The sequence below is a fragment of the Fundulus heteroclitus genome, unplaced genomic scaffold (assembly GCF_011125445.2).
Source record: "Fundulus heteroclitus isolate FHET01 unplaced genomic scaffold, MU-UCD_Fhet_4.1 scaffold_656, whole genome shotgun sequence".
In the NCBI taxonomy this organism is placed as follows: Eukaryota; Metazoa; Chordata; class Actinopteri; order Cyprinodontiformes; family Fundulidae; genus Fundulus; species Fundulus heteroclitus.
This window is the reverse complement of record NW_023397095.1, coordinates 43,446-66,398: the sequence shown is the minus strand read 5'-3', so window position 1 is coordinate 66,398 and position 22,953 is coordinate 43,446. Positions and strand designations below refer to the sequence as shown.

Genomic DNA, 22,953 nt, shown 5'->3' with positions numbered 1-22,953 from the left:
GTCCAGATGGATTTTCCAGCTGAGTTTTACAAAATTCTGGAATATTCTGGCACCAACCTTCCACAAATGTTGCAGGAAAATCAATGCCCGGCTAATATGAATTCTACTACCATTAGTCTCCTGCTTAAGCCAGGCAAAGATCTTGTGTTTTCTACCTACATCCCTTATTAATGCTGATATTAAAATAATCTGTAAAGCTCTTGCAAAGCGATGAGATAAAGTCACTCCTCTCATGATACACCCTGATCTACTTCTCTCCTGATCGACTTCTCCAAATTGACTGGTTAATAGTTTTCAGCTTGTTAAACTAAAAAGACTCAATTTATATCAGATTTAAATGGGAGAAGTTAGAGCATTCACAAGGTTCCCAATCCAATAGTGATTCACAAAAACAGCAAACAGCACAGGGAAGCCAACAGTGTTGACTGTTCAAACGCAGCTCCATTAATGTGGCTTTCAGAGAGTCTTTTAAAGGGTTGAAGAAGGTCTTTATTGGTCCGTGGCTTTTGAAAATGGTCCACACAAGAGCTCATTATGTTGGAGGCGGGTCCAGTGTCCTTACAGCCAATCCCCAGGCACATGCTGCCACAGTCATTTCTGCATGATTAAAGTAGAGCCCGGTCTGCACTACTTGCTGAAAATCGACAGCCGTAACAGTCACACACAATCTCTCTATATTGTTTTCCAGTCTCTTGTTTCACATAGCCTGGCAGGCTGCGCATGCACATATGTGCACGTGAATAGCTGCCACTCAGGGCTTAGCCCCTCCCTGCCCATAAAATGCCACCGGCCGGGCACAAATGGTGGAGAGCACGCCCAGCGGATAAAATTGTTCTCTTGCTAACAGCGTTAAAAAGTTATGAGTTACTTACTACTTCATCAATCAATCAATCCATCAATTTTATTAGTCAACTGCAATTGCATTACAATCGAAATTTCAGTTCCAGTACAACCGTCCATCACATACACTTAACAAACATTTTGGGGGAACGATTGACTGAGGCCTTGCGTTGCCAGGAACACACCCAGTAGGCCGCTGCTAAATAGCGCAGCCGTGAGGTGCGTTCCCCAAACTGCCCAGACCCCGCTTTAACACGGGGTCCCTAGGCGCTGCCTTGAGATCTGTTGAAAAAAGATTTACACTGGGCGAGTGGAGGGAAAGAAAAAAGACAGGTGCTGCACAATTTGTGTTTCCACACAAAATGTGAAGCATCCGACAAAAAAAACTCATTTGCACAAAAAGCACAATCAATGACGAGACACATAAGGCCCGTTTACACTACACTTTTTTAACCGAGCCGAGACCAGTCCGAGCTCGGTAACCGAGATAACTCTTGTGTGTAAATGGTCAGCAAACTGAACCAGACCGCGCTAACGATAACCGGACCGCGCTAACTGCAGACCAGTTCATCAGTAGGTCTCGGACTGGTTTTTTTTATCCCGGTTCCCTGAGAACGAGGAGCGCATGAGCAGACCGCGTCATGCCCTTACAGTCAGCTGACTGTCCGCGGGTTTCCCGGCGTGTCTGGCAGCACGTCCCGATTCACACTCCATTCAGACAAATTTCAGACATTCATAATAATACTAGCTTCCTTACCGTGCCACACGGTTTCCAGAGATGATTCTGCTTATGAACCTCAGCGTCTGTTGTTGTTTCCCGCGTCTGTAAATCCTTATTAGACGTTAATTTGTCTTATCCACGTCCCAAAAGCCGAATCTGTCTAACAATAACATCCTGAATGTGAAGGGTGCCGCCATTTTTGATTTGCTCGGTCCCGCCTTCAATCCCAGAGAGCGGTAGTAACGCAGATCGCCACTAGGAGGCGAGGAGCAACCAAGGAACCATAACCGAGATAACTCCTGTGTGTGTAAACGGCTGCATTTATCTCAGTTAACTGGACCAAGCTAGGACCGGTCTCGGCATGGCTCGGTTTTTAGGTGTAGTGTAAACGGGCCTATATATGCAGAAGGTAAACATTTGAGTTCTGGTCGGGTAAAGTCATCTGTATTTGTGAGCATATGTGTGTCTGGGTGCATGTTGTGTGGAAATCTGTATGTCCATGAAGGCCGTCCTCCGGCAGGCAAGTGTCCTTGATGGAAAGTCTTATCACTCTGCCGCTCCGGCTTGAATCCTCCACTAGACATGTTCCTCCAAAAGGTGATGCTGTTCTGCTGTGTGTTTATCCTTTGCACATATGAGCCCTGCCCTGGGGACAACTGACAGAGGTCATACAAACAGCACCACTGGACCCTCTGACCACCGACAGCAGGCAATTCGGGAGAAGTGTCTTGTTCAAGGACACAACAATTGAGATGGTTAAAGCGCGGAATTGAACCAGCACCTGCCAATTGCAGGAAAAATTTCCTAACGTCTGTGTCACTGTCACCCTTATCTATACTTATAATCAATCACATGATTGTCATAAAGTTTATGTGCTGTTCAGGTGGTGGATCAACAAAACAGCTCTCTCTGTTTCCACCATCTTCCTTGCAAAAGACATTCTTAGACCCATTAAAAGTCCTCCTCACTACTCTTAAACATTTTTTCACTTTCAGAGTTCTTTTAAGGTCACATGTGCTTTGTAAGTAAGGTTTATCTTACCAGAGGTAAAAGTCCGCGAAAAAAATTACATATTTTTCTTAAAATTATGTCGCCAAGAGTTACTTTTAGTCTTAGGATTCTTTGTGAATACGGGGCACTGATGTTTTTTTCTTGTGGAATTACTCAGGGGTTCAAGGGAGTTTAGGGTGTGTAACTTTCTTTCTGGATCTAGAGAAGGTCTATAACTGTATTTCATAACTCTTGAAGGCCTTCACGTGGAGCTGATCACAGCTGAGTGTGAAGTTGCCAGGATCAGAATCACTTCCTGAAATGACTCTATGGTCCTTTTGAAGGTCACAGTTTCTCAATAAGACAAGGGTTTAATGATCCATATGGGACACGGGGGTTGACTACACATAAAGATATTTAATTCCCTCTCATATTTATTTGATGTTGGGGTTTTGGTTAACTTCACCAGATTACCTCCAAATACTATGTTTTTTGAACCCTTGTGTATTATCATACAGAAAATATGTGTAAAGCAGTCTCCAGTTTATTATATCTCAATAATGAATAACTGTAGGGCTCTGTTCAGTTTTGTCTCAGATGTGGTGAGCCTGTACTATCACTCAGACCAAGATGTTCAGAAGGACCCAGAGCTACAAGCATGGACCAAAGATATATCACAGGAAGGTTTCGCTGAGCTTCCCGACTTTGGTAAGTAATTTGTAATTCATTTTAGAGGGAGACTTCTTTTTTTAAATTTACTTTTTCAGAGTATATAAATAAGGTTCATGTCCAGTTAATAGGTGTAAAAACAGCATGTTAATTACAATAGAAATAGCCATCCATAAATCCATTTTCCAACACGCTTATCCCTATTGGTGTCACGAGGGGTGCTGGTGCCTATCTCCAGCTGTCAATGGGCGAGAGGCAGGGTATAATAGCAATAGCACATTTTATATTAGATTTTAGGTGAGAAACTTTTAATTTTCTCGCCAAGATAGCGCTGCGGGAAGCCTGATGTTCATACTTTCACTGTGTTAGTCATTGTTTGTACTGACGTATTTTTAATTTTCGTGGCGTTCGCCTGTCTGCTAAGCTCAAAAACAACCGCGCCTGGCTTGACGGAGAAACCAGAACAGCTGAGCATCTTTATGGTCAGGGCACTTTTACCTTTGGCCCTCTGGGGGGAGCCTCGCTGGAAAATCAACCCCGGTTGCATAGTATACCTTTAAGGACTTGCATTGAAGACCCCTGCTATAGAGCATGGTATGCTTTTGTCTTTCAAATTCTTTTCCCACTGATTTATAAATATAATTATCTGTCACTGGTAGCTTTAAATAATATAAAAATACACATACTTTAATTTTTTTTTTTAATTAATTTCCCAAAGAATTGTGTAGTTAAGATGATGTCAGCACTTTGATATATGGTCACTTTTGACACAACCAGGACACTATTAGTCTTAATTATTACAAACCCAGTCACCTCTACCACACCTCCACCACCATTCCACTGACTACATATTCCTTCAAATACCCTAAAGGTAAGACCACCTTTGTGTCGAAAAGAATAAAGAGAATGAGTAGGTCCTCTGGATGGGTTCTTCTTAGTTGAAACATTTGTCTCATCTCTGACAGACTTCTTCAGTCTGAAGAGTTATAGGAAAAAAACTCAGCCTTATAAGCAGTACCTTTGCATAGTGGATCAAAAAGTTTAAGTAGGGGGCCACTCTTGCACACGGAAGGGATGTGTCATGAACCCAAAATTGACACCACACACACGGGGCAATTTACTGAGAGTTTATTGAAAGGTAGATGAGCAGTGAATGATGAAACCAGAGAGGCAGGACTGGACTGGAACAGGGGTGTAGATGTGAGCAGGAGCTGATGGGACCGGAGAGAGTTCTTGGGAGCAGGGCTGCTGGAGAACAGAGGCAGTAGGAGATCCGGGCGACGAGGCAGTGAGCAAACTAGGAGCTCAGAGGTGGCAGGATAATCAGCAGCTAGCAAAAGTCTGTTGAAACTCAGAGGTGACAGGAAAATCCACAGTTAAACAGGCCTTACTTGAAGCAGTGGGGTAGCAGTTAAATCCAGCAGCAAGCACAGATGAGGCAGGTAAATCCAGCAGCAAGCACAGATGAGGCAGGTAAACCCAACAGCAAGCACAGATGAGGCAGGTAAACCCAACAGCAAGCACAGATGAAGCAGGTAAATCCAACAGCAGGCAGAGGTCTGTTGAAGCTCAGAGGTGACAGGAAAATCCACAGTTAAAAAGGCCTTACTTGAAGCAGAGGGATGGCAGGTAAATCCAGCAGCAAGCACAGATGAGGCAGGTAAATCTAACAGCAGGCTAAGGTAGAGACACAAAGGTGGCAGAGTTACAGTAGCAAGCAGGGGCAAACCAGGCTGACAGGCGTGGAGAGAGTAGAGTCTGATGACGAACCGGCAGGGAAGAGAAGACTGAGGGGGGCTTTTGTAGGGAGGCTGGCAGGTGGAGTGAGTTCTGACTAATTAGTGACCAACAGGTGAGACTGATAGCTGGGGGAGTGGATGGTGAGCTGAATGGGAGGAGGAGGGACTCAAAACTAACAGGCAAAAAGCCAGACTAAAAACTAAACCATGACAGGATGTAGATGTGTTTTTGTCAGTGCTCCTCTCCGTGACCTACAAAATCATCTTTATACTGTGCTTGTTTGTTGAATACATCATGTGATGCTATACATACATCCACTCCCTAAAGTGACTGTGGGTGGCTTTTGGCCTGGAGCTGATGTCATCAGATGTTGCCCAACCTTCACGGGGTGTTTCTACCCTTAACCGCTACACTCTCCAGCTGGCGGGTCAGCAGTGGTGGCCAGGTCACTGCCCCATCATCTTGGTCATGCTGCCCACCTTTATCTCCCCTGAGCCAGAGCAATTTAGCACCCTGCTAGAATGTGGGCCAGTGTCTCCCTCTTCCCGCACAACTTGCAGAGCGGGTCCTCCCTCAAGCCCCACCTGGCTAGGTTCGATGGTGACAATCAGGGAGATTGGTTTTTCCTGATTGCAGGGATCTGCTCGCCTTGGACATGCAGTTTGAAAGCCTCTGTTAGTTTCCCCTGCCTTATCACCATGCTCCGTGACCTCTTGGCCTTAAAGCCATTCTCGCCCATGATGCTAAAGCCCCGAGAGTCTTCAGGATCCACCTTGCCTGCACATGTGCTGTGGTTGTTATGGTGAGGTCATCCATGAATCTTTTCAGTGGGGGTTGTCTGCTCCCTGCTGCTGTAACTGGTGCTGCTGTAATCAGGAGGTTCATCCCCATGATGAACAGAATGGGGGATACTGTGCGTCCTGTTTGACTATAGACCACAAAGGTGTGAGTAGATATCGCCCTAAGAACTTTATCAACTTGAAAATTCCAAAATGCTGAAGCCAACATCTCCAGCAAAGACAAATCCACCTACAGCCAAGCTACTGAAGCTGGAGCTAGTACCACAGATAGTTGCGGTCCTTGTAGCGACCCTCCCTCTAGGCAAGCCTCCAGATAAAACTTACGAAATGTTTAAGGAACTGTGCAAAGAAGTGTTATAGTTAATCTTGCGCTGCATTAATGAGCATTTCGAGTTTCAGTAACTCCCAGACTCACAGACTGAATTACAGACTATTGTGGCAAACCAGGATCAAGCTACTAGTGACCTAGACATCTGCGTGCTTGAAGGTAAATGCACTGAGCTGGCAGGACGCAACACTGAACTTCATACCAGATACTTGACCAGGAGGCATGCTCTCAAAGTGGTGTTTCGGGCTATAAGGTGAATTTGGAAAAGAGCAAAATTATTTAATTGACAAATTTTGATCACTCTGAACTCCAGCACACAACTCGATTTAGGTGGCCTATGACTTGGTATAAAATTATTTGGGGAATTTGTGGACAACAACCTCAAAAACCTGTACCTGTCCACTGCTCAGTAAGATTGAGGATGATTTGCGTACATGGATGGGCTTGCCTCTCATCTTGATGGGAAGAGTTAATTGTATAAAAATTGATATACAACCAAGGTTGCGATATTTGTTTCAATCCAAGCCCATTCCATCACCACAGTCGTTCTTCAAAGCTCTCAATTGATATGTCAAACAATTTTATGGAATTGTAAGGTACCCCCCGGATATCCATGGTAAAGCTAACATGGGATTATGGTTTAGGGAGACTTCGACAACCAAGGTCTAAAAACTCATCCCTTTTTGAGGGCAGGGATGCTTCCTCCTAGATACAAAACAGATTGCAACCTACTGGAAGAAAGGGTCCACAGTGACTTTATTTATAAGCATAATCCTTTGATTGTAAACAGATAATCCCATATTGAGGCATCTGATAAAAATCTGGTATGAGATTCACAAAAGTCTTAGATTGAAGGTGCGAATGTCACCTAAAACACCTTTAAAAAGCAAAATTAACTCATACCCATGACTCTTGATAATAAGATTCTGGACTTATGTCATCATAAGGGAAACCAACATTTGGAGGATTGCTTCGATAAAGGACTTATCTCGTCATTTGAACACCTGAAGAGGAAATATAAATTGCTTAATCAAACCTTTTTTCTGTTATCTCCAATAAGATCCTTTTTGAGAGCTAGTTGGTGTCCTGAAATGACTCTGTCTATCATGAATGAAGTTGAAAGGGTTCTTTATGTTGGGACCACACACATATTTATTTCTAAATGTATTTCCTGTTGTTGGATGAAGGCCCCCAAACCAGGTTTGCCTAAGTTTGAAATTAAATAGGAGTTAGACCTCAACGTTAAAATTGATAAGCAAATTTGGACAGAATTTTGTAAAAACAGCCTTTCAGGTATTATCAACCGGTATAGATTTGTTACTGTTTGTTGACCATGCTGCGGTCACCCCTGGTCCTTTATTGAATAATGTGGTGTTTCTACTGTATACTTCTGTAGCAGTAAATGAAACCATAATTATAATTACCATATTTAATCTAAAATGCAGAGAAAGGCTTCGGTTCACTACTGATCTTTTACACAACAATGCTGACATTAGTTAAGAGAGAGAGAGAGAGAGTGTGTCCTGATTGATTCCCCACAGGCCTTTTAAAGGATCAGATGTGTTCGCCCATTCAGGGGCATGATAACAGTCTTTCTTTCATCACATTGGTGGAGAGGACTTATAATGCATACATGTCCCAGCCGACACGTTTATCCAATCAGTCATTCCGTCCAATCTAAGTATGTCAACTTCTGGCCTCCAGAGTTCGTTTATCTGTGATCTCCATGGTAACCGATAGTGCAGTCCAGTCTCTGGAGTCACATAATCTCTTACCATTCCCCCTGTTGATGTGTCCCAAAAACATATCATAAAAAACTGTCCAAATGTTCGTTTGAGAAAGAACTGACGCCCTCCTCCTGGTCTCGGCTCCTTAAGTAGGTGCCTTAATCAGCCAAGACGCAAAACACCTGCACGTCACACACCCTGTAGCAGAGAGAGAGGGAGAGAGACCCACACTTAGACAAGCAGCATGACAGCACCTCCCCTCTAACGAACGCCCCCTGGCGACCGTCCCAAGGACGATGCCTCGAAGGCCGAGATGAGGTCGGGATCTAAAATGAAGGAGCGCGGAACCCAGGAACGTTCCTCAGGGCCGTAACCAGCCCAGTCGACCAGATACTGGAGGCCACGACCCCGTGGTCTGGACGCCACAATACGGTCCACCGTAAAGGCGGGATGCCCGTCCACGATCCGGGCGGGTGGAGGGGGTCTGGACAGTGGGCACAACGGGCTAGAAGTGACAGGTTTAATCTGGGACACATGGAAGGTTGGGTGAACACGGAGGTGAGGCGGGGAGCTTGAGCCTGACTGCAGTGGGACTGATGATACGGTCGATCTGTAAGGGACCGAGGAACTTGGGACCAAGTTTCTTCGTCACAGCTTTCAATGGGAAGTCACGGGACGACAGCCATACCTGCTGTCCGGGAGTGTAAGCAGGTGCCGGTAAGCGTTTGCGATCGGCATATCTTTTGTTTTGGGCTGAGGTGTGTTCGAGGGTGGCTTTGGTCCGGTCCCAAGCCTTACGGCAGTGATGGAGGTGTGACCTGACTGAGGGGAGGACTGAATCCGGGAAAGAGGAGGGTAGGAGGGAGGGCTGGTAGCCAAGGGAGGCTTCGAAAGGGGACAATCCAGTGGCGGCAGAGATCCAGGACATGGGAACGATGGGTTCTGGACCTATGGGTTCGGAGATGGTGGAGAACTGTCGGGACAAGGCATTGGTTTGACATTCTTGGAGCCCGGGCGGTAGGTAATAGTAAAATGAAAGCGTGAGAAAATAATGCCCAGCGGCTTGCCGGGAATTGAATCATTTGGCTGACTGAATGTAAGAAAGGTTTTTATGGTCAGTCCAGATTATGATGGGCAACTCCGTTCCCTCTAGCCAATGACGCCATTCTTCTAGGGCCAGCTTGATGGCGAGAAGTTCTCGGTCTCCACATCATAGTTTCTCTTAGCTGGGGAAAAACGCCTAGAAAAGAAGGCACAAGGGTGGAGCTTCCCATCAGAAGAAGACATCTGCGACAGAATTGGCCCCGGTTCCGGAATCCGTGGCGTCGACCTCCAAGTGAATTGGGCCGTAGGGTCGGGGTAGGTGAGAATGGGAGCCTGAGTGAACCTCTTCTTGAGGAGTTGGAAAGCTTGATCAGCAGCTGGTGTCCAGGTAAAAGCTAGCTTAGTGGAGGTGAGGGCAGAAAGGGGTGATGCAATGACATTGAAGTTCTTAATAAACACCCGGTAAAAGTTGGCGAACCCCAGGAAGCGTTGGAGATCCTTCCGGGACTTGGGTGTGGGCCAGTCCTCCACTGCCTTAACCTTGGCCGGGTCGGTCTTCACCTGTCCACCCTCGAAGATGTAGCCAGGAAACCGATGGACTTGCGGTGGAACTCACATTTCTCAGCCTTGATGAACAGGTGATTCTCGAGGAGTCGTTGGAGGACCTGACGGACGTGCTGTAGGTGTTGGCTGGGATCTTTTGAGAAAATAAGAATGTCATCAAGGTAAACGAAAACAAAGTGGTTGATGAAGTCCCTGAGAACATCATTTATAAGGGCCTGGAAAACGACGGGTGCATTGGTAAGGCCGAAGGACATGACTAGATACTCAAAATGGCCCGAGCGGGGTCTTGAAGGCTGTCTTCCATTCGTCTCCTTCACGAAAACGGACGAGATGTTAGGCATTGCGGAGATCCAGTTTAGTGAAGACAGTTGCGCCCCTAACCGTCTCAAAGGCGGAAGCCAACAGGGGTAAGGAATACTTGTTTTTGACTGTTATCTGGTTTAGGCCTCGGTAATCTATACAGGGACACAATTATAAATCTCCATGGGGCCCTGTTCAGACTGAGAAAGTTTATACAGGCATGCAGATGGTAAAGGAGCTCCAGGGAGAAGGTTTATTGAACAATTATAAGGACGGTGAGGCGGTAGGCTGAGGGCCAGATCCTTACTGAATACCCACTGGAGGTCATGATACTCGGGGGGGGGGACCTGGGATAGATCAGGAGAAGCCTCAAGACAGGCAGAGCCAGCCGAAGAACGAGGAAGGGCTGACTGTAAACATGAGGCCAGGCAACTGGTGCTCCATGTCTCAAATCGTGACTCCCTCCAATTAATATGGGGGTTGTGCACAGCCAACCATGGATGCCCTAAAACTACAGGCCAGTGTTTAGTGGGGAAGACAAGAAACGAGATGTTCTCGTGATGATTACCGGAAGAAATAAATTTCAGTGGAACGGTCTGGTGCGTAATAGTGGATAAGGGCCTGCCATCCAAGGCAGCGACCGAAATGGGGGAAGGTAGTAAACGAACAGGGACGCGCAATTTATTACTAAGCTAGGATCTATTAGACTTTGCTCAGAACCAGAATCAACAAGGGCTGTGACTAGATGTTGAGCGTCTAGGAAGCAGATAACGGCTTGTAACGCTAACCAGGGGGCCGGGTTTTTAGAGCATACGCCCGCCAGTATCCCCTGGATTACTGGCGGACGGGATCTTTTGGGCGAACAGGACAGTTTAACCTAAAATGCCCTAAAGCGCCACAGTAAAGGTATAGTCTTGCCCTCATACGCCTATCCTTTTCTTGGGGGGTTAAATTGGCGTTTCCTAATTGCATAGGCTCTTCCAACCGGCGTCATCAGGAAAAGACTGAGGTGACCCATTAAACACCAAGGAGCACTGCAGGTAGAAAACCCCTGGATTTATTTAACTCACCGAAGAAGGGTTCGGGGGTAGGGGTGGAAACCCCGACACCGGGGACTGTAAGCGACGCGGGATCAGCGGGAGGCTGGGCTGCCGGTGGAGGAGTGGAGGTAGGCTGAATCACGCTTAAATGGTTTCTTAGGTCCTGAAAACCATGGGTCAAAACATTCATCATCTGCACGAGTTGGTTCTGTTGTTGGCTCATAGACTGAAGAAGGGTCTCATGTTGCCCTAACAATTGTCCTTGATGAGTGACCGCGCTCCGTAGTTGCTCCCCAGAGTCGGGATAGTAAGTTCTTTCTGTCATATTTGAAAGAAACAACTCTGAATCAGGCAACAACGGAGTCAGTCAGTTCCAATAAGAAAATGATTCTTTATTGAGCAAAGGGGGTAATGCTTCTGGCCGGATTGTTTCTTGGTTCTGCTGGGAAGATGAGGGCAGTGGTAAATGACAGGGCTGAGATTGATGGGAAGGTGGAGAGGGCTGAACTCACGGAGGCTGGTGCTTGGCAGGGGTCCGGGGGGAAGTGTGTCTTTGGTCCAGGTGTTATCCAGTGACTCTCTCCAGTGTTGTTAGAGATGGAGGGTGGTCAGGCAGGTGAGTGCAAAGAGGAGGACCCAAGCAGACTGACAGTCAGAGGGCTCCAGGCCTCGAAGAGAGTCCAGGCTTGGAAGCTTCTAGGATTCTTGGTCGATTTTCTGGAAGAGATCGAAAGCACAGGGTTAGGGTTGGCTTGGAAGAACTCGGGACGGAGTTTAAAGTCGGTCATGTACCACGCTGGTAGCAAGAAAGAACTGACGCCCTCCTCCTGGTCTCGGCTCCTTAAGTAGGTGCCTTAATCAGCCGAGACGCAAAACACCTGCACGTCACACAATGTAGCAGAGAGAGAGGGAGAGAGACCCACACCTAGACCAGCAGCATGACATGATTGCTCAAAAGAATGTTCCAGTGGACCCTGAACTTTGTTTATTGGGGAACTTTACAAGTATACGCCTTTTTCTAAACAAAGCACAACTCAAATTCATTGAAGTTATTCTATGTGTGGCTAAGAAGTACATTGCAGCATCATGGAAACCTGACTCCCCTCTTCCCATTGGCAGGTGGTCTGTTGAGATGAAGAGTTGCATCCCTCTGGAAAAAAACTTACAAATTGTCTCAAAAAACGATATAAAACGTTTTGTTTTTTTTTAATTTGGCAGACATATTTAGACCATATTGGTACATCTCTCACACAAAGTACCTAATGTAATTACTTGTATTAATCTTATACACTGACCTTTTTTTCCTCATGAGTGCTTTTTCCTTTCTTGCATTATGTTATGTTAGTATACTGATGTGTTTATATACATTGAATATATTAAAAAAAGTGAAAATAAAATATAAAAAACAAGTTTAAGTGTGACAATCAAAACTAGTTGATCGTATCCAGAAGAGCACAATCGGTTTACCAACCGATCGTTAGTGCTACGATAGCCGCTAATTGTTCCTAGGGCGCTGAGTCATGCAATAACAGCATTGTAAGAGGGGGAAAGTTGGACCCGGAGGCCACCCCTCCTGTTTAACAACAGGTGGTTTCTCTTCACAAAAATGGCTCCCTTTACTCCTCTTTAAAACCAATGTTCCTCTCTATCCAAGATGTGAACATCTTCATCCCTACCCGTACTTGCGGTTTGACTTCCATCACCCCTAGAGCACAAGTTAAACACAGATTACTGGATAAATGTGTGCTTCTGTGCTTTTTGTCTGTCTTGTTGTGTCTCTGCTCTATCTTCTGTAACCCCCAGTCGGTCGAGGCAGATGACCGTTCATATTGAGCCTGGTTCTGCTGGAGGTTTTTCCTTTCCGTTGATGGGGAGTTTTTCTTTCCGCTATCATTTCATGCTTGCTCAGTATGAGGGATTGCAGCAAAGCCATGGGCAATGCAGACGACTCTCCCTGTACGCTTCTCCAGGAGTGAATGCTGCTTGTTGGGACTTTGATGCAATCAACTGGTTCCATTATATAGGAAATTTTTGACCAATCTGAATAATATGATTGAATTTGACTTTGTAAAGTGCCTTAAGATGACATGAATTGGCGCTATATAAATAAAATTGAATTGAATTTAATCGAATTGAAAGTTAGGAGGAGAAACTGAGTAGGACCTACTGTATTTTTTGGACTATAAGACTCACCTAAAATCCTTAAATTTTATAATCCGGTGCATTTCATATATGATTACCGTACTTGTTGAGATGCATCAGGACATCTTTGTGTCATTTTACATCTTTTACTTAAAGGAGCAATAAGAATTTCATTATTTTAGATAGAAAGAATTAAAAAATTGTTTTGTGAAGAACTAAAGGTGTGTTTTTAGATGGACTATGGAATGACATCACACACACTCTCTCTGTGTTCTCCAGTCTCTAGTTTACATATCCGGGCCAGCCGTGCGAGCATGTACGTGCATGTGAACAGCTGCGCAGGGCTTAGTGCTCCCTGCTCATAAAATACTATAGCACCCTCAGAGCAGAGAGCACATCCAGGGGACTCAAATTTTCACTCAAAACAGCATTATAACGTTTTGAGTTACTTACTTCTTCACTAGACATATTCCTCTGAAATTCTGTGCATTTATCCTTTGCAAATATGTCCATACGAAGTGACGGATCAGAAGGGGAAGTGGGAGTGGTTTGCAGCTGGAGTGAAGATAGAGAAAGGCGTGACTTATCACACATCTTGTTTTGGTCTACAGTCAGTGCCAAAGCCCCACCTAGTGGTGAAATATCACTTAATGACACAACAACAGTCATGGACTTTCACCTTACCAATCTTGTAAATTTTCCATTTTCATTTCTCAGATTTTGTAATTCAAGCTGAAGGATGCCGAAGCTATAAGTAAATAAATCATCGGTTGTTCATCACACCGTGCCCCAGCATGATACAAAAATGGCCAAACAGGGTGAAGTTGAACAAGCTGGTCTGATGTGCCTTCTTAATAATTAAAGAGACCGGACCAAAGCGAGTTGCTCTCCGAAACACCTTAACACAGAGTTGAAAAAGGGGGAACTTAAACTCTTGCCATTATTTGTATATTAACAAGGAATTTAGACTAATCCACTTTATATGTAGCATAGCTGAATGATTTGTCCCCTTTATATCATCGTCTTACATTCTACCTGAATACATGTTTTGGAAAGACTACACTTTTCACTAATATTGCTGTATTTTGGATGAAACCTAAAATATTAACTGGATTTTTTTTTCAATTTACCATTAGCCTATGTAATCTGAAGCTTATCTGATCTCACTTAAGCAATATAATAACTCCCCTCTTCAGTGGAGGAGCAAAAGAAGAGAGGAGGATCATAGTAACATAGAATTTTCTTTCTTCTGTGTTATGTGTTATGGTTACATTTTTAGGTATGCCAAATAAGCTCAGCACCAAAGAGGAACTCTCCACTCTGTTGACTGTGGCCATCTTCACCAGCACAGCTCAGCATGCTGCAACTAACAATGGACAGGTAACGAAAATTAACTCAACACAACAAGCTCTGTATTTTCCAAACCTAAGACACAGCTTTAAACCATTTAATGATGTATTGGAACTGAAATGCTGCTCCATCTACAGTCTCCACTACAACCAGTGTTTTGTTGTCTTTAGTTTGATTGGTGTGCCTGGGTACCCAATACCCCATGCACCATGAGACTACCGCCGCCATCAAACAAAGATGCTGTGACTATGGAAATGATCATGGCCACGCTTCCTGATGTGGGTCAATCTTGTGTGCAGATGGCTATCACATGGCACCTGGGACGAGCACAACCAGATGCAGTGAGTTTTCAACCATGTTATACAATTACACCTGAAGATTATTATTAATTATAATTGGCAATTATAATTCAATAATATATCATTCAAAATCAAAGGATAGCTATAACGAAAGTTAATTCAAATGGTTGTGATCAAGGTTTATGAGCCTGTAATGAATAGCACTAACAATTGGTTTATTAATTAGCAGTTATGAACTTATTTATGTCATGATTTTGTCTTGGATGAACCCGAGCACAGCACACACACATACACAGAGCTGGTTTCCAGAGTTTATTGAAGCAGCAGGAAGTGGACGATGAAAGCCAGATTCATTTTACCAGACGGAGGTTGCAGGGGTACAGGAAATGGCAGACGAGAACAGACTGGAGCAGACAGGAACAGGACCAGGAGACGAGCAGGAACAGGACAGGCATGGTGTTCAGGAGTCTGCAGACGAACCGGTGATCAGGGAGAGACTAAGGTGAGTATATATACTGGTGAGAGCAGGTGGAGTGAGTCCAAGATGATTGCAGCCTGCCTGGTGCTCCCAATCAGGGCTGCACTGGGGAAGGAGCCAGAAAATTTTCAGAATGCAGCCTTCAAGCTGCATCGTGACATCCCCCCCCCCTCAAGTTCGGCTTCCAGACGACCAATAACCACCTTGCCTGGGCGGGAGGAGGGGGTATCCAGATGGGGGCAAAAACAAAACAAAAAGCTGGAACCTTTCAGGCCCAGGTACCTCTCGGGCGCAGTAACCTCGGGAGCGCAGGATCCCTTGTCGCCGCAGGAACCAAGTGGACGCGGGGAAGGCGTCGGAACCCATGAGTGCAGGACCCTTGAGAGCGCCGGAACCCTTGAGAGCGCCGGAACCAGACGAACCATAGGCGGGCGTCGCAGCAACGACCCCGGCAAGACGAACCAGAGGCGGGGCATCGTGGACTACAATCCCAGCGAGACGAACCAGAAGCGAGACGTCGCAGAACAGTGACCCAGGTGAGACGAAACCAGAGGCGAGGCGTTGCGGCACAGCGACCCAGGCGAGACGAACCAAAGGCGGGGCATCGTGGACTACGATCCCGGCGAGACGAACCAGAGGCGAAGGCACCCATGGAGATCTTGGGCTGAAGCGGAGACAAATACAGAGTCCTGCCAGCTCCTGAAACAAGCTCTGTGTGTGACGGGGTTCATCCTTTGACCGGTTCGTTCTGTCATGATTTTGTCTTGGATGAACCCGGACACAGCACACACACACACACAGACCTGGTTTCCAGAGTTTATTGAAGCAGCAGGAAGTGGACGATGAAAGCCAGAGTCATTTTACCAGACGGAGGTTGCAGGGGTACAGGAACTGGCAGACGAGAACAGACCGGAGCAGACAGGAACAGGACCAGGAGATGAGCAGAAACAGGACAGGCATGGTGTTCAGGAGACTGCAGACAAACCGGTGATCAGGGAAAGACTAAGGTGAGTATATATAGTGGTGAGAGCAGGTGGAGTGAGTCCAAGATGATTGCATGCTGCCAGGTGTTCCCAATCAGGGCTGCACTGGGGAAGGAGCCAGAAAATGTTCAGAATGCAGCCTTCAGGTTGCATCATGACAATTTATAGCAGAAAAGTGTTATATAATCAGTTGTTGACTGGTTAGACAACGTTGATAACTTTAATTAGGCCCGAGCAGCGAAGCGCTGCGAAGGCCTATTGTTTCTGTGTTGTTTCTTATTAGGCCCGAGCAGCGAAGCGCTGCGAAGGCCTATTGTTTCTGTGTTGTTTCTTATTATTAGGCCCGAGCAGCGAAGCGCTGCGAAGGCCTATTGTTTTTTCTGTGTTGTTTCTTATTATTATTTTTATTCTGCCCCCCTAAAGAGGGGCCTTTTTGGGGGCTTTATCATACTCAAAAACTCACCAAACTTTGCAGATGCATGGTGACTGTTTAAAAATTTTGTATTTTAAGGTCGTCACAAAAATCAAAAGAAAAATGCCTCAACGGCGCCACCTAGCAATTTTCAAAGGACCCTTTGCTATTCACTTACTTCATCGTAGAGACATGTGATTTGGTACAGTGGTAGAGCTCACCAAGACGCTCAGAATTTACAATTAATGTCATTGTGCAAATATCACAGGAAGTCGGCCATTTTAGATTGAATGTCTGATTTTGACCCCATTTTTGACGTGTACAGCAGTGGTATTTGATCGAACTCCTCCTAGAGATTTTGAGCGAGTGGCTTGAAACTCGGTCAGTCTGATCATAAGGCATGGCCAATTAAAAGTTATCAAAAAGGTGAGTTTTTGAGCTTGTTGAAGGGGCATTAGCAGGGGTCAAAGTTCACCTACTCGCCACAAAAAATAAAACTATTATATCTCCTACACAGAAACACACAGAGGCACCAAACGTTCTGTGATTGATCATCATCGGGTCTTCTTTAATATCCAATGGTCAAATGATGACATCACTTAGGCCACGCCCCCTGACAACAGGAAGTGTCATGTTTTGCTGTAAACTGTCGCTATGTTACCCCTCTGAGCGACACCTAGCAATTTTCAAAGGACCCTTTGCTATTCACTTACTTCATCGTAGAGACATGAGATTTGGTACAGTGGTAGAGCTCACCAAGACGCTCAGAATTTACAATTAATGTCATAGTGTAAATATCACAGGAAGTCGGCCATTTTAGATTGAAGGTCTGATTTTGACCCCATTTCTGACGTTTACAGCATTGGTATTTGATCAAACTCCTCCTAGAGATTTTGAGCGAGCGGCTTGAAACTCGGGCAGTCTGATCATAAGGCATCGCCAATTAAAAGTTATCAAAATGGTGAGTTTTTGAGCATGCTGAAGGGGCGTGAGCAGGGGTCAAAGTTCACCTACTCGCCATGAAACACAAAACTGTTATATTTCATACACAAAAACTCACAAAGCCACCAAACTTTCAGTAGTTGATCACCACTAGGTCTCCTACAATATCCAATGGTCAAATGATGACATTGCGTAGGCCACGCCCCCTGACAACAGGAAGTGTCATGTTTTATTGTTAACAGTCGCTATGTTACCCCTCTGAGCTAATCAACATGAAACTGTGTCCACAGACAGAAGACATGTTGCTGTGTTGTAGATTGCAGGTCCAACTGGATTCCATGTAGCAGTGCGGCGTGGCGGTGTGGCGAAGTCACCTGAAACACCGCTGCCATATGTCCAGACTTCCATAGGATATTGACAAATTTAATAAAAAGTAACTTAAAATTACCTTAAAAGGACAACATTTTTAAAAGTCAAAAGGCTTATTTAATGCTTTGAGAACATCTCTTCTATTCGGCTACAAAATCAACCAAAACAGGATGATCTTTTAAGCTATAAGACCATTTTTAAGATGTCAATACATAGATTTTAAGATGGTGGGTCGCCACTGCCTCCGGTGGCCAAATGCATCGCTGCATCAACTGATCTGCACCAGTTTAATCTCGTCATGGCAAAATTATTTTTTCTCTTCATGTGTGGCCCTAATACTCCATCGTAAGAACACCGCTGTCGTTACCGCGGGTCCTGGGGGGAATTTTTTAATAATGCTCACGCATAGATGTGTAATACTTCTCATTGCAATTCAGACAGGCGCAGACTGCACCGTGCAGTTCATTTTAAAGAGGCAGTTTTGGCGCATATTCCGATAGAAATGGGCTGCGGGGAGCCTAAGTGTGTTGTCGTGGGTGTGTTTACCCGCTGCAGGTAACCGCTGTGAAACAATCAGAAAGATTTCCTTGATTAATAACATCTTTATGGAGCGCTGGACTTATTGTTACTATGTGCTGCTTTACCAGTTCTCTCTCTCTCTCTCTCGCTCGCTCGTCATCGGACAAAAATCAAACTGCTTCGTGTTTGTATTTGAAATTGTGCGTCAGACTCAGATTTAGAAGTGTTGTTACGACGTTTGAGCTGTAACTGCAACTGTTATATATATCTTGTAACTTTACTGAATTTTCAGCTTAAGAAGATTGGGTTTGACAGACAACACCAACTGTCCCCTGAATCCAGTGCACACAATACCACAACAGACCTCATCACGCTCTACAGTACATCAAGAAAACTAAATCAACTAAAACAAGTTCACGAGTGCACTTGTAATTAAGTTAATCCATATTTGTGTGTCAGGGTGTCTAAGCACTCTCCAGAATTTGACATCTCAGCAGAACCTGTAATAATTATAGAAAGTAACGTTATAGTTGTTCTGCCTTTTGTTAAGACAGCAAGGAATTCATGTCGTGAATACATTACATAAATAAGATATTAATTAATTCTTAGTCAGAGGAAATCCATGGTAAAAACTGTTAGAAACGTTTTGGGTTCATATTTAATCAGAGTGAGACAACACAACTTTGTTAGATCTCTATGTGAATTACATGAGATAGTGAGTGCTCTCACCTTAAATCAGTGCTTCTCAATTATTTTCTGTTACGCCCCCCCTAGCAAGAAGAAAACTGTTCGCGCCCCCCCACTCCCCACCGTGACTATCCATCGCTGCATAACATTTTATCCTTATTAACATTAAAGAAAAACAGAAAGACATATGGTCAAACTTACAAAGAATAACTTTATTAAATTGTGTTTTAAGAAATTAAAAATAAATAAATCCTCGTTTAAACTGTAAACATGTTTGACCAACTAATTGCACCATTGCAAAATTAAATCAGATCAATAAATATTTAATTATTATAATAACTAATAAACTACAAAAACGATATACTATATATATATACTATATATAGTATATACTATATACTATAAACTATAAAAATAATAACTAATATATATTCAGTTCAGCAACATTAACTCAGGAGCACAATATATAAAACAGTTGAACCTACAAAACCAAAATGAATTAAACAATTTGTGCTCATTTTTTCTTTCTTTTTTTGATCAAAATGAGGAGGCAGTATCAGCTCCTCTGCTATGGTGTGGGGCTTTTTGCACTGCGCAATTTGGTACGCCACCTTATATGATGCTAACAGCGCTCGATTGTTTACTGAAGTAGCCTTCACAAAGCGGGATGACTGTTGGCAATATTCAGCACGTTTTCGCTGAAAAAACTCTAGTGGCTTATCGGCGTGATTGGGGTGTAACGTACTTAGGTGACGCGCTAATTTATTTGGCCTCATGCTGTCCGCTGCGAGCATTTTTAGACACACCAAACACAGCGGTCTTTCCTCTTCTCCAACTGTAGTCACCGTGAAGCCAAGCGCTAAATACGCTTCGTCGTATTTCCTCGTCTTAGCTTTCGGGTGACTTTCTTTTGTCTCATTATCTTTGTCTCTCTCCGCTTTCCCTTTCATCCCTGTTAAAAACTTTTTCATGTTGGGGGTTGTTATGTTGAATAACGGAGGCTGTAGACAGAACGCAGACGGAGCTTTCTGTTGACTCAACATTGGTAACCAAGGCAAACCTGTAAGTCGTAAAATGTTGCACTGTCGCAAACGTGACAAAGTAACAATGAGAGCGCCACTGCCCCTACTGTAGTGGATGCGTAATTACACTTTATGGCCAAAAAAAAAAAAAAAAAAAAAAAAAAAAAAAAGCCTGTTCCCCAGGGTCACACGCGCCCCCCCAGGTATTGCACCGCGCCCCCCCTAGGGGGCGCGCCCCACCATTTGAGAAGCACTGCCTTAAATAAAAGATCTTTGACGTATTTTGCTCTGGTAAAAGCTGCTTTTCAGCGATGAAGCTAGGGAAACTGCTAATGTTGAAGTTGAATTTGTTCTACACGCTTCTGCCTTGGAAAATATTCGTCTTTTTACAAAAAGAATGTTTAAAGCCAGATTTGTGAATAAAGGTTATTCAGAGAACGCAAGAAAAGGAAGCTTTGTGTGGGGAACTTTTGTCCCAGCTGTCTAGCTGCATATGGCCCCAGGACAGCACAATAGTTTTCTTGAGGTATAATTTTGGAGAAGTAGAAACAAGTATTAATTTCAAAAGGTAGGTAAAAGAGGAAAAAGGTTTTTACAAAATCTTAAAATGTTGGATAGTTGTTATTTCCATCTTGCTGTGAAAATTGGTGAAATCATTTTTAATGCTTAGATATAAAATTGCAAGGTAATTACTAAAATTGCAGTTTCTTGAAAATGTTTTTTGGCATGCCATACTTTATATTTATAGGTAGCCTAGATGTGCATAATAAAAGAGTGGAACTAAAAGCTGGTCTAAAATTTTTATGGAGCTTTAACTTGCTAAGAGTAATAACGTTAGATGATTATATCTTTAAAATGAGATAACTGTCTCATAAAATGTGATAGTTTACTTGGTCTAAAGAGATGATTCAATTCAATGTTATTTATATAGCGCCAATTCATGAAATATATCATCTCAAGGCACTTTACAAAGTCAAAATCAATCAGATTATACAGATTGGGTCAGATTATACACATTGGTCAAAAAAATTCCTATACAAGGGAACCAGTTCATTGCATCAAAGTCTTGACAAGTAGCATTCTCTCTTGAAGAAGCGTAGAGCCACAGGGAGAGTCATCTACATTCTCCATGGCTTTGCAGCAATCCTACCTACTTAACAAGCATGAAGCAACAGCGGGGAAAAAAACTCCCCATTAACGTGATAGAAAAACCTCCAGCAGAACCGGGCTCAGTATGAACGGTCATCTGCCTCGACAGACTGGGGGTTACAGAAGACAGAGCAGAGACACAACAAGAGAGACAAAAAAGCACAGAAGTTCTACATTAGATGGTAGTAGCGGGTGATCTGTCTTCCCTGGATGATGCCACAGCTAACAGAACGCCGGACCAGGTGTACCTACTATGAAGAAAAAACAAAAATCAAAAAGTTAAAAGCTGAAATGACAACAGTCATTCAAAATTGAAGAACAATAGATCCTGATGTCCTGCAGTAGCCTAAACGTATAGCAGCATAACTATAGAGGTAGCTCAGGGTAACATGAGCCACTCTAACTATAAGCTTTTTAAAAAAGGAAAGTCCAAAGAGCCAGCTTCTAGTGGAGAAGATCAAGTATCTTGGGGTCTTTTTCATGAATGAGGGGAAGATGGAGCGGGAGATCGACAGGCGGATTGGTGCAGCATCTGCTGTGAAGCGGGCGCTGTACCGGTTCGTTGTGGTGAAGAGAGAGCTGAGCCAAAAGGCGAAGCTCTCGATTTACCGGTCGATCTACGTTCCTACCTTCATCTATGGTCACGAGCTTTGGGTCGTGACCGAAAGAACGAGATCCTGGATACAAGATCCCGAAATGAGTTTTCTCCATAGTGTGTGTGAGCTCTCCCTTAGAGATAAGGTGAGTAGCTCAGTCATCCGGGGAGGACTCAGAGTAGAGCCACTGCTTCTTCACGCCCAGAGGAGCCAGTTTAGGTGGCTCGGGCATCTGGTCAGGATGCCTCCTGGACGCCTCCCTGGTGAGGTGTTCCGGGCACGTCCCACCGGGAGGAGGCCCAGGGGAAGCCCCAGGACACGCTGGAGGGACTATGTCTCTCGGCTGGCCTGGGAACGCCTTGGGATTCCCCCAGAGAAGCTGGCCCAAGTGGCTGGGGAGAGGGACGTCTGGGCCTCCTTTATAAAGCTGCTACCCCCGCGATATTGCTAAAGTGTTCCTTTGGCAATAGTCCAATTGCTAAAGTGTTACTTTTACATTACTTTTGGGTGTGTATCCACCAATTTAGATGTTAAACTTTCATAAAAGCTGTCTTAATGCAAGAAACAAAACCCTTAGACACATGAAATAGCAAGTAACTTTAAAAAACTAAAATGGTTTTGTTAACTTTTCACATTAAGATGGATTAACAGCTAGTAAGATACCTTTGATTAAATTGGTATACTAATGTTTAAACCAGGGGTGTCAAAGCTACGGCCCGCGGGCCGAATTTGGCCCGCCGAATGATTTAGTCCGGTCCGGTGGCCAAATGCATTATCATTATTCAACGGCTGTATCTCCTCGCTGCATCGAGCGATCTGCACCAGATTTTTTGTGAGTCGTGGGGGAGCGCTGCCGAACACGTTCGTGTGAATCGCCCAGTGGACGGGCGGGCAAAATGCGTGACAGCATCTGCGGTGGCGGCCGGCCGGCGGTGCGCAAATCCTAGCTGTGGCCAATAGGCCAGAGCGGCGCTTTGCTGCGAGGGCCGCTCATCACCGCTTGCGGTTTTAATTGTAATTGTAATTTAATCCTTACCCCTTCACCACAAGCCAATGAAAATGTCTGTTTCTTTGGTTATTAACTCGAAAGGAGAAAAATTGGTAACTCTTAGCGCCCATTCAGTTTCTGACTCAAAATAATCACAAACACCTACGATTTCACAACTGTTATTTATTACACTGATGATTCCCTGTTACAGCAATTATTCTGCTTAATAAAAACACTACAAAACACTACTCTCT

The 22,953-nt window shown here is 44.4% G+C and overlaps 1 protein-coding gene across 1 annotated transcript in view; it reads left to right on the top strand.

Annotated features, from left to right (window-relative positions):
• Positions 1–3,094: 3,094 nt before the first annotated feature.
• The window catches only part of LOC118561529 (polyunsaturated fatty acid lipoxygenase ALOX12-like), a 29,435-nt gene continuing 9,576 nt past the window's right edge, over positions 3,095–22,953 (top strand). The window contains exons 1-3 of the mRNA XM_036133657.1: positions 3,095–3,259; positions 14,185–14,285; positions 14,426–14,596. Coding sequence (XP_035989550.1) covers positions 3,112–3,259; positions 14,185–14,285; positions 14,426–14,596 — 420 coding nt within the window. The 5' untranslated portion in view covers positions 3,095–3,111. The remainder of the gene's footprint in view (positions 3,260–14,184; positions 14,286–14,425; positions 14,597–22,953) is intronic.